The sequence below is a fragment of the Anopheles ziemanni genome, chromosome 2, assembly GCF_943734765.1.
Source record: "Anopheles ziemanni chromosome 2, idAnoZiCoDA_A2_x.2, whole genome shotgun sequence".
In the NCBI taxonomy this organism is placed as follows: Eukaryota; Metazoa; Arthropoda; class Insecta; order Diptera; family Culicidae; genus Anopheles; species Anopheles ziemanni.
In genome coordinates this window covers 23,543,506-23,555,048 of record NC_080705.1, presented here as the reverse complement: position 1 = coordinate 23,555,048, position 11,543 = coordinate 23,543,506, and the positions used below count along the sequence as shown (strand labels likewise).

At 47.6% G+C, this 11,543-nt stretch overlaps 3 protein-coding genes across 6 annotated transcripts; 1 reads left to right on the top strand and 2 right to left on the bottom strand.

The window, feature by feature from the left end:
- Nucleotides 1–574: 574 nt before the first annotated feature.
- Nucleotides 575–7,221, bottom strand: LOC131293216 (structural maintenance of chromosomes protein 4). The gene is made up of 4 exons (XM_058321296.1): nucleotides 5,195–7,221; nucleotides 4,053–5,130; nucleotides 1,075–1,674; nucleotides 575–994 (listed from the first exon to the last, which is right to left on the bottom strand). The coding sequence occupies exons 1-4, from the start codon at nucleotides 7,219–7,221 to the stop codon at nucleotides 575–577; spliced, it is 4,125 nt and encodes a 1,374-aa protein (XP_058177279.1).
- LOC131282376 (plasminogen receptor (KT)) lies at nucleotides 2,304–2,946 on the top strand. The gene is made up of 3 exons (XM_058311816.1): nucleotides 2,304–2,387; nucleotides 2,474–2,714; nucleotides 2,813–2,946. The coding sequence occupies exons 1-3, from the start codon at nucleotides 2,304–2,306 to the stop codon at nucleotides 2,944–2,946; spliced, it is 459 nt and encodes a 152-aa protein (XP_058167799.1).
- A 567-nt stretch (nucleotides 7,222–7,788) lies between the features above and the next one.
- On the bottom strand, nucleotides 7,789–10,260 carry LOC131282374 (probable ATP-dependent RNA helicase DDX23). Of its 4 annotated transcripts, none has more exons than XM_058311813.1 (2): nucleotides 9,573–10,260; nucleotides 7,789–9,536 (listed from the first exon to the last, which is right to left on the bottom strand). In XM_058311813.1, exons 1-2 carry the CDS (start codon nucleotides 10,258–10,260, stop codon nucleotides 7,792–7,794), a joined length of 2,433 nt encoding a protein of 810 aa, XP_058167796.1. In that variant the 3' UTR covers nucleotides 7,789–7,791. The 4 variants fall into 4 exon arrangements, with proteins under 4 accessions (XP_058167796.1, XP_058167797.1, XP_058167798.1 ...); XM_058311814.1 differs by having other exon boundaries at nucleotides 9,594–10,260; XM_058311815.1 differs by having other exon boundaries at nucleotides 7,789–9,642; nucleotides 9,751–10,260.
- Between the last annotated feature and the right edge of the window lie 1,283 nt (nucleotides 10,261–11,543).

The window sequence follows — 11,543 nt, the reverse complement described above, 5'->3', positions numbered from 1 at the left end:
AGGTAAAAAACACTTTGGAAAAAATTGCCAGCCGCGTCGTTTTGTTTCCGCTATCGTCTCGACGCGTAAGCGACGTCGTTTTGGATCGTCGAGAAGATCTCGACATGGCCAGCCAATTTTTCGTTTTTTTTTTCAATGTGTTGTTTACCTTTAGCATGGGGCAGTGTCGAGAAAACTGACAGGTACCGTCGAGAAATCGCGATACCCTCAATTATGTTGCGGGTGATGTTCGCTAAAGATAGAAAAGCGTGAAAATGTCAACTGCCGCGTGCCAAGCCACTTCTTTGCTCACGACAAAAAGATCGGTTGGCAGGGGTCAAGGGTCGCCATGGATGTCTCGAAGAATGTCTCTGCAAAGGGGATGGCTTTTTCAAATAGCCATTTCAACAGCGGTTCAACAATTTTCTTCATCGAAAGGAACAAAGGTAAATGCCGTGTTTGGTGTTTCGTTCCATGTAAAACGATATTTTCTCATCTTATATATATTTCTTGACAAAATTCAATGTAAAATGGGATGGTCAGGTAGAAATACATAGTCAACTGGGACTCACAATCGCGCCTGCAAAGGCACAAACTACTGCACTCCTTCGTCAACCTCCATCGGTTCTGCCTGTCTAACATCGGGCGAACTCTCTTGCACGGCTGATTCTACGGTGTCATCGGAATTATTTCCAGCAACGGCTTCTTTTTCCACGTCCCCATTTAAAACAGATGGTGATTGGGCTCCTTCGGATGCTGCCGTGCTTTTCTCGGTATCCTCTACTGAAGCGGCCACGGATTCCTCATGAAGGTTTATGCTCTGGTCGTTGTAGCCAAATTGTTGCGTTGGCTGCTGTGATGCGCCGATGTGCGACTCAAATTTCGGAGGATCATTCCCGATCGTGACGGAATTGGTGCAATCGCTCACCTTATAAATGCCGACCAGATAGTCCGACAATTCGAACATATTCGAGCGCAGGGAGATAATGATAAATTGGGCATTTTTCGTACGTTCCTGACAGAGGCAAAAAAGAATAAAATAGTTAGAACATATTATGCTTTGGGTATTGGGAGGCACGGGACACAATTACCTACCTTTATATAATGTGCCACGATAGAGACATTCTTAAAATCGAGCGCCGCATCGATCTCGTCCATCACATACAGTGGCGAGGGTTTGTAGTAATGCAGGGCAAACACCAGTGCCAACGAGGACAACGTTTTCTCACCACCGGAAAGGTTCGAAATCATCTTCCATGACTTCTTCGGTGGGCGTACGCTAAACACGATGCCCTCGTTGAACGGATCCATCGAGTCCACCAGCTCAAGCTCGGCATCACCCCCGAGCGTAATCATCTGGTACATCTCCTTCAGCTTCTTGGTGATGATGTGGAATCCGAGCATGAACTCGTTGAACCGCTTCTTGCGCACGTCGTCGTGCAGCTGGCGCATCTCGTTACGTTTGGCCGTTATCTCCTCCAGCACCTTAACGCGGCTTAGGTACGCTTCCTGCTTCTTGAGGAACTCGTCGATCACGGACAGGTTCGGTTTGTTCGAGTTGAGCTTCTCCTCGAGGATGGATATTTGGTATTGTAGGTCGGGCAGTTTGTAGCTGCTTAACTCCTCCTCGCTGTACTCTTTCAATGGTTCTGGTGCAGATTCGCCCGGAATTTCATGTAATTTAAGTGGTTTCAGCTGAAAGAATTGAGAATGTTAGGCGTGATGATTTAAATTGACTGTATTGAAGATTTTTTAAAATATTTTGTTCCTTATTTTGTTCTGCACACCTTAACTGGGCTTGTTGAATCGTTGAAGTAGATGGATGAGTAAGAGTCGTGGCAATATTTAAATTCGATTTTAAACCAATTTCGAGTTAGACAGTTCGAAATCGCATTTAATCTCGTTGAAAAAAGGAACAAAATCATTACATTATTTTCCGGCCTTTGTGGAAATTCCCGAAGGTTTTGATTAACTTGCTTAAAGGCATCGATAAAGACAATTTGATTAAACATGAATATTCGAAAATTCTTTCAAACATTTCATTTTCCCCTCTTGCACACGTGGGCATCGCTCTACGAATGGGGCTTCATTCCGCATGCGCCGGGCCAGATCGAGGCCAATGTTCTTGACCGGAAGAAAAAGGGAAACATACTTGTCAATAGTTCTTCTGTTTACCTAATCGTAAGTTTGGTCGGTGCTGGAATCGTACAACATATTATCTTTAAAACAAATTAGTGCCCGAAGAAAAACTGCTCAAAAACGAAGGTTTCCGTTTCAGGTGTTCTATTTATTCTCTTTGACGAGGAATCTTTGCCATTTCAAGGATGGGAAGTTTCTTTTCGCATCCTTCCGGTGTGGAAGTGATTAAAAAGAACCAGGAATACATTTCCGAGATGAACAAAATAAAGGTACTACGGGAAGTCATTCACCGGTTATTGCATCTTTCACGTACCATTTTGTGTCTTTTTATTGATCAACTCTCACCCAACACAAGATGGAGCGCTGGATTCAAATGCACTATCAGATGAAGGAACGCGAAACAGCGATGGAAATATCGAAGGCACGCGAAATGTTCTACTGGCTGGCTTCGTTCTACGTTGTGTCGACCGTCGGGATGGTTGGGCGCTTTCGCACGACGAAGCGTCCGGGAACGCTGGCACCAATTGTTCCGCTTTCGTTTGTCGTCGCATACTACGCCGATCTGGCGTACGGTACTAAAATTCACCGAATACAAGGTACGGTAACGGGAAGCCTCTTTTAACGGACGCCGGAAGTGAAGGGCTTTTTTGTAATGAACATCAAACTGATTTGCATTCAACTCCTTCTCTCCCAGCGGAAGCCGAAATGATTATGCACAACGAACCGGAGCTGCTCGAGTGGCCGAGCGGGCTTCCGACGGTATCGGAAATCGATTCCGCAAGGTTGGAAATTGACGATAAAATACGACTACATCCTCACCAGCTGTAAGGACGAAAACGGGAGCCGATCGGCACAGGATTTCGACTTAGTCCTTGGTAACCGCCCACGAGATGGTCGAACAGATATCAGGTGCTGAGCAATCGTTAGCAGTATTACATACGGTTACAGTGAGACCAAAAATGTCAGTTAACACGTAAAGAAAATCCCATCCTGGCACATTATGCAATGTGCCTTTAGGGCGATAATGTAAATGGTATGTTATAGCACCATGGTTGTATTGGACGGCCACAACGTGCTTTACACAACCATTTTCCTATTTGCGCTAGTGTTGATACAGGCAACTGTGATTCCCTGCCATTCCTCGCAAGAAAGATAAGCACGTTCTCAGCCTCAAAAGCAATATCAAAGCACCCGAAGAGTCTCCATATCAACGACAAATTGGAAAAAGGTTCAAACAACTTTCTGCGAGCGCTAAATCTCTACAATTGAACGATTAATCCGGCCTTTTCAGTGTTTAAAAAAGTTCGGGGTTTCCTCCACTTGCATCTAGCTAACTTTATCACGAATGCTATTATTCCGAATTGTTCCCACTTGTTCGATATTCCTACCAATTCATACCCTTACCGTTACACACACTCTATCGAATCAAATCATAAATATAACCTACAAGTAGCCAAACAGTTTCAAATGAACGATGCAATAACAATAATAATATAATCATGTAATGATCTAAAATTCCTACCGGTTCCCATTCGCGGGAACAGACACATTTTTCATCGATAACGGCAACAATAATCGATAAGTGCATTTCATATTGTTGCAAAGGGAAACGATTTTCTGCAAGAGTGCATGTATGATAATAATATTACTTCTAATTATAAAAAACAAGTAATACAGATAGCCGTGGATTTGCCAGATAACATTTGCCTTTGAACATCGAATATATAACAAGAAGAAAACATTTTAAAACTTTTCGCGTTTACCCTTACCCTTTCCTTCCCTACAGAGAGTTTCATGGTGAGATCGCAAATGATCATGCGATAGAATACGATATTCACGCACGATGATGCTAGTGCACGAGTGGTTTTGATATATTACAATAAAAAAGCATTGAACGAAATAAATTATAGTAGTGATTTTAACCCTCAACTTACCTTATCCCGCCAATGGGGCAACGTGTCTTTAGTTTCTTGCAGTTTCGCTTCGATCGTTTGCAGAATCTGTTCGAACTCGAGCCGCTTCATTTTGCCCTCCGCTTCGCGCTTCTGCAACGCCACGATTTCCTTCTTGATGCTAGACGAGCCCTCGTGAGCTTTCTCGATCGCAACCTTTACCTCCTCCAGATCCACCTTCAGTTGGTTCGCTTCCTCTTCCAGCTGTGATCGTTCGTCGTTTCCCTCGCGGATCGATTGCTTGGCAGCCTCGACCTCTTCCTCCATGCTTTTGATCTTATCCTCCGACTTTTTGACGTTACGCTCGGACGTTTTGATTTCGACGGTGAGCTTCGAGATGTTGGCCGCCAGCTTATCGATCTGCTTCCCGAAGTTGGCGATCTTCGTCTGCAGCACTTTCACCTTGCTGTTGGTGATCTCGTTAATCTGTTCCGTGTACCGGTCGACTTCGGCCTGCAATTTGTCCGCCTTGGCACTTGAGCTCTTGTGGGCCTTGGTGCACTCTGCTACCTTCGCCTCCAGCGCACGGACCTTCTCCGGATCGGAGTGGGTCCGGGCGACGCGCTCCTCCTGATAGTCGAGCTGCTCCTTCAGCCGCGGCATCTGCTCCTGCAGGCTCTTGACGTCCATGCGCATACGCTTCAGCTCCATCTCGAGCCCCTTCACCTTGGCCGTTAGCTGCTGGATGTTGGTTTCCAGCTCGCCCTGTTGCTCCTGTAGGTAGTTGATCTGCGATTGGATGTCTTGGGCGCGGATTTGCAGCTGCTCGATTTCGCGGCTGGAAACACCGGCCGGCTCGCTGGCAGAAGTTTTTGTCTGCACCTGGGTGCCCATGCGACCACGCTGCTGCGAGCGGCCACCGCCCGACATCGTACCGGATGTTTCAATCACGTCACCACCGACTGTGACGACGCGGAACCGCTGTCGGCCGTAGGCGATCCGCTGGCCCTGGTCGAGATTTTCGGCCACCAGTGTATCGCGAAGGGCAAAGTAGAATGCCGGCAGGACTCGTTCATCTTCCACGCGGATCAAATCGAACAGCCTGGGAACGTTTTCGGGCCTGGAATAAAATAAACCGAAATGAACTAAAAAATGTGTGACATGCGATCAGGCGCCATACGTACGTCTGTATCGTGTTGCGACAGTACTGTCGATATTGTTGAATTTTTTCCAACGCAATAAAAGACGCCCGACCGATATCGTGCTGCTTCAGGAAGTCGATGCAAGCCTGCGCCGTGTTGACCGTCTCAACGACGATGTGGTCCAGGTAGCCGCAGCACGTTGAAATGGCAACGTCGTAGCGCGCATCGATACCGCCGAGATTGCCCAGCCTTCCGAGAATGCCGGGAATGCGCCCTTCGTTCTTCTGGCGCATCAACGCGTCCAACACTTTTCCGTGCGAGCGCGTCGACTGCATGACGCTGGTTGCTTCTTGCAGCTTTCCCTGCACCACTCGTAGCTGTTGGCGTAGTTCCTTCTCCTCATTGCCATTTTCGACCAGCTTCTGTTGGGCCGCCTCCAACTCTGCCTTGCCGATAGGTAGTGCTTCTTCGAGGGTTTGCAAGCGTGCCCGTTTCTCTTCCAGCGTTTTCTGCGAGTCCTCGAACGAATAGCGGAGACTTTGGAGCTTGCGCTGCTCCGACACCTCGCTCGATTGGCAAATTTTTAGCTCCGACTCGGCCAACGCCAGGGCCGACTTACTTTCGTCCACGGCGCGCGTTAGCTCGATCAGCTCGGTTTGTAGCTTTTCCTTTTCCTCAAGTAACACCTTCGTTTCGTCCTTAAGTGTTTCCAGGTTGGCCGTTAGTGTGGCCTCCACTTCCGTCTTCTGTTTCGTGAGAGATTCGATCTTTTTCTCCGACTCTTCGATCTCATTCTGGTTTTTCACCGGAACCGTCAGCAGATCCTTCAGCTTTTCCTTTTCCTTCTCGATCTGTACGAGCGTTTTCTTACGTCGTTCGTTCGTGTTTCGCATGTTTGCCTGCACCTTGGCGTACTTGTCGAGCGAGTTCTTCAGTGCCATCTCTTTCGCTTCTTTTGAGGCCACCAATGCGTCATACTGTTTGATTTCCTCCCTCACTAGCTTCTCCTTTTCCACCCGCTCCGTCTTGATGGCATCATACGTTTCGTCGTGCTTGGCGAGAAGGCCCGCCGCTTGGTCTCGCTCCACCTCGAACTCGCCAATCTTGCGCTTCTGCTCACTGATGTACTTTTGGATCTGCTGGTTTTTCGTGCGCGTCAGTGTGTTCTCTTGCCGAAGGAATTCGACCGCTTCTTCCATCGGTTTCTCGAGGTCCTTCATTTCGCGCTCGGCTAGCTTGCAGCGGTTGTGCTTCTCTGTGCGCTCCTCGTTCAATGCCTCAACGCGTTCGTTGATCTTCAGCAGCGGTTGTTTATAGCGCGTCGTACCGACAATGTCCTCCAGGTACTCGAGCAGCCCGCATTCATTCTCCGTTTGTGCCTTGGATTTCATCATCGCAATCGATTCTACCTCACCCTGAAGGATGAGAAACCGGTTATGGTCCAGGTCGATGCCGTGGTGTTTCAGCAGCTTCGACACCTCCTTAAAGTGTACCCGCTTGTTGTCGATCGTGTAGTACGAGGAATTGTCGCGGAAAGCCGTCCGTGCGACGACGAATCCACTGTTCGGCACCTCATCGAACGTGCCATCCTCTTTGTCAATAATCTGCTTGAAGTGCACCCCAACGGTGCAGCTGTTCGTGTTGGGATGTTTCGAGGAATTATGCAGCAGCACCGAGAGTTTCTTCGAGCGGATCTTCTGTGCCCGGTAGCCGAAGACGAACAGCATCGAATCGATCACGTTACTTTTGCCGCTGCCATTGGGACCGATGATCGCGGAGAACCGTTGATGGAATGGGCCAAGCATAACGTGGCCGGCGTAGCTTTTGAAATTGTAATTCGAAATACATTCTATGATCAGCCGCGGTCCTTTGCATTCGGTCGAGCAGTACGGAGGAACTGGAGGAGGAATGTATATACCCCCGATGCGAGTGCCTCCTTCCTCGTCTTCCGACAGGCATGCATCGTCGTCAACATCGGCGTCCATCGGTTGTTGTTGTTGTTCTTGATGTGGTGCTTTTTTCGGAACACCACCAGGACGCCCAGGGCGTGCTTTTTTGGCACTGTTCATTCTGGAAAGCGTTCTATCACTGCAGTTTCGTCCACAAAAGGAAACACCGGATCGTTTCTAGCGTAATGCGCACAATTTACGGCGTCACCGAAAACAACTACCGATATGTTGTGTTTGAGCGGCTATTTTTTGACGGTTGCGGATTTTGACGTTTTACGTTTGACAGCATTTTTAAAAGTGACATGATCTCGTTGTTTACAGCGTTATTGAACTGACAGCAATGTTTGAAATGCTGTAAGTAGCGATTACTTAACCGTTTCTTTGAAAGACATGAAATTCCAAGGAATAAAGAATATTTTGTATGGCCATAAAAAAACATTTTCGGGGCAATTTATCAAACTTTTTTCCGAATCTAATCTCTTTAATGAGTATAGTGGAGTTAAATTCTGTTATGGTTTACTTTAGAAAACGAATGAGGTAAAGGTAAGAAATCTCGATGCGGGGTAACAAACTCGCTGCAATAGCTTCACGGTTTTGTCAACATTCGTGTTTAATGCTAAATAAAACTAGGTTGAGATTTATTGGACAATTTTATTATGATAGAATTGAATGTCGGTCTCGCACGCACATTTAAGCAAATATTTTTTCTTCTCGCCGCTTTTTGGTGACGACGGTGCCCGGTTTGTGCTGTGCATCGGGGTGGTTCATCAGCTCCGGTGGACACACCGAAACCGGGCTAGACATGAGCATCTGCTTCAGATCGTAGAACAGATGGCTGTCGTCCTTGGTGCAGAAGGAAATCGCACAACCAGTCTTGCCAGCACGACCCGTACGACCAATACGATGCGTGTAGTCCTCGATCGTCTTCGCCATGTCGTAGTTGATGACGAGCGAAACGTCCTTGATGTCGATACCACGACCGGCCACGTCGGTGGCAACCAGAATGTCTTTCGAGCCGTTCTTGAGCGAGGCAAGCGCGTACTCACGCTGCTCCTGTCCCTTGCCACCGTGCAAAGTGCAAGCGTTGTAGCCAAGCTTTTCCAGGCCCTTTGCCAGTACGTCCGCGCCCTTCTTCTGGTTGACGAAAATGATGCACGGTGGTTCGACACCGCGTGAAAGAATCTCCATCAGCTTCTTACGCTTGTCGTTTTCACCCATAATGTGGATGATCTGTTCTGTGCGCTCCGTCGGCTTGCCGATCGAACCGATGTACACCGTGGCCGGCCGGCGCAGGTATGTTCGTGCGAGGCGCTCCACAGCCGGAGGCATCGTCGCGGTAAACATCACCGTTTGGCGGTATTTTTTCTTCGTGTTGAAATTTTCCATCAACTTCGAGGCGTCCTCCGCTTCCTCCGTGTCCGGCTTAAGGTTCGTAACCGGCATATACTCGAGAATCTTTTGCACGTCCGGTTCGAAGCCCATGTCAATCATACGATCCGCCTCGTCCATAACGATGTACGTGCACTGGTTCAGCACCAGGTAGCGGTTCTCCAGCACGTCGATCAACCGACCCGGGGTGGCAATGACGATTTCACAGCCCAATCGTAGCCGGAAGCCCTGCTCCTCACGAGACAACCCACCGACCACGACCACTGTTCGGATGCCCAGCGGGGTACCGAACTTTTGCGTTTCCTCTTCGATCTGCTGTGCCAACTCACGCGTCGGCGCCAGAATGATTGCGTACGGGCCTTGGTCTGCCGTTTCCTGTCGTTCAATCTTAGGCAATGATTGAATCCATGTGAGCAACGGAATGAGGAAGGCCAGCGTCTTACCGGAACCTGTCTCGGCAATACCGATGATATCTCGGTTTTGCAAGCCTATAGGAATGGCCTGCCGCTGGATCGGAGTCGGATCCTTGTATCCCACCTTATCGATAATTTCAAGGATTTCCTTCGGGAAGCCGGATTCTGTCCAGTTTCGTATAGGATTCGGTATCTTGCCACCCTTGATCGTGATATTATAGTCCTCTCGGAAGATACGCCAATCACGCTCCGTCATCTCATCCACATCCTTCTCCGACCAGTGTCGATCATCCCATTTTTGCTTTTCTTCCTTTTTCTTCACCTTTTTCAGACGGACTTTTTCCTGCTCCTTCTCCGCCTCCGTGCGACGCTTCTCCAGTAAATCGCCGTAAAATTTACTCTGTTTACGCTTTTGCTCTTTAATATCGATACCAGCGACATGACCCCGACCGTAGAACTGCACGTGATGGCGCTCCTTGTACAGATTGTTGTAGTCTAGCGACGTGTCCTCGCCGGCGTCCCAATCAAAGACAAATTTGCGATCGTTTAGACGCCGCACGCGTCGCTTTTTCTTCACAATACCCAAGTACCGCTCCCGGATAGCTTCCTGTTCCTTTTCCTTGTCCTTAACCACTGGTTCAGTTTCCACACCACCACCACCACCGCCACCACCAGCAGCTGCTCCTCCGCGTCGCTTGTCGTTATCTTTATCCTTCTCCCGGTCTTCGATGGCTTTCCGCTCGCGATCCCTGCGATCATACTTATCGAGCGGATCGCGTTTCTCGCGGTTCAGCAGCGTGGTCACAGGAACATCACCAAACTTTGGCACGTTTGCAAAGGCAGCAGCTTTAATGGCGGCCACTTCTTCCTGTCGACGCTTCAGCGCTTCGGCTGCACGCTGTTCTTTTGTTATGAAGACTGGCTTGCTCCGAGCTGCTTCTTCTGCCTTTTTCTTTGACAGCAGCTCCTCCAGCGAGAGCGGTTCCTTCTTTGCCTCCGGTTTTCCTGGTTTTCCTTCCCCCTTCTTAAGCTCTTCCTCTTGCTCCTCTTCCAGTTTGTCTTTCTTTGGCTTATCCTTGTCATCCGTCCTGTCCCGATCCCGCTCACGGTCTCGTTCCCGCTCACGGTCTCGCTCGTTGCGATCGCGGTCCCCCAACCGCTCCCGCATCGGGACGTGGCGGTCCCGTTCACGTTCTCGCCGTCGGTCCCAGTCACGGTCCCGCTCCCGGTCTCGGTCTCGCTCGCGTTCGCGTTCGCGATCTCTTTCCCGGTCACGTTCCCGGTCACGATCCCGGTCTCGATCTTGGCGAGTGTCCCGTTCACGGGACCGAGACCTTCGGCTTTTCTCGTTCACCATGGCTGGCGTTTGTTGGGAGAGGTGATGTTCAAATCTTTCGCCACACTGAATGAAAGTAAGCACACGAAATGTATTTAACTTGTAGTTAGAAGTAAAATGAGAATTGGTACCTTTTCCTTCGTAAATAAACAAATCTTTACACAATGAGCAGAAATCGTTGGCCGGTACTGCAAAACAAAGCCGAAACTGACAGCGCTGTTTGTCAACAAGACCAAAACATTGAACCAAAAGGCCTAAACTATCTAGTTCTTGAATAACTTTTTACTTCCTTAGCCGATTTTAACATGACTCCTCAACTGATAAGTATTTTTAAGATAAATAATTTTGGACGTGAGACGGTTTTCCATATTTTAATGCTTTTGATAAAAATATTTGTAAGGGGAAGAAGTACAGAAACCTTGGTTGAAATTCAACGTTTAAAAATTTGACGAAAGGTTTGACAAAGAACTGCACGAAAAACACAATTTTCGAGCACTGTGCTCGAAGAATTGAAATTTTAAAGTCCCATTCACCGAAATCCGTTATTTGTTGGTTGGTTTGCAACACAGAAAAAATGGGTTTTGTCTCATATCTGTTACTATCGTGGGGTCCATCGTTATTATTTTAAGACGTTGTTTTACCCGGCTCTAGTAGAATCAATTAAAATATAGTAAATGTAGAAATTTTTTTAATATCCCAAACAAACGCGGGTCTGTAATTCCTAGTCAAAAAAATACCCGAATGAGTGTGTGGTGAATTTATCTATCGAACCACGCTAGTACGATCGGGCGTCAACATGTTAACAAAAATTCGTGTCGTGAGAATCAAACACTAACTTTAAGCTTTCATGTAATATTAGCAAAGTAAAAAAAAACAAATAAAATGTGCGCTGGTTCATCCTAGCACTGAAACATTCAATCCAGCTAACATTGAAACTAACCAGCGGTAAGGTAGGAAAAGAAAATGTTGCAAGTAAATTACACAAAATAATATCTGCATTTTTAATTGTATGTTGAATGTGTTGACTCAAAACTGTTGTTTTATCACTCGATTGTGGTCGATAAAACAATATGAAACTGAGAAAATTGATCGCTCTTTTTATTAAATGGCAGTCCTAACGTACGGCGCGATACGATAATGTATCAGTGTTGGCTAATGTTTCGTTCCGGCTACTTAGTCAGGAAGGTTCAAATTTCCGGCTAATGACATAATTGCGCACCGTTAGAATAAATCGGAGTGGTTGAGCGCCAGTAATAAAAGGCATCACAAAACCCATAACCACATACCAATCTCAACGCACACCG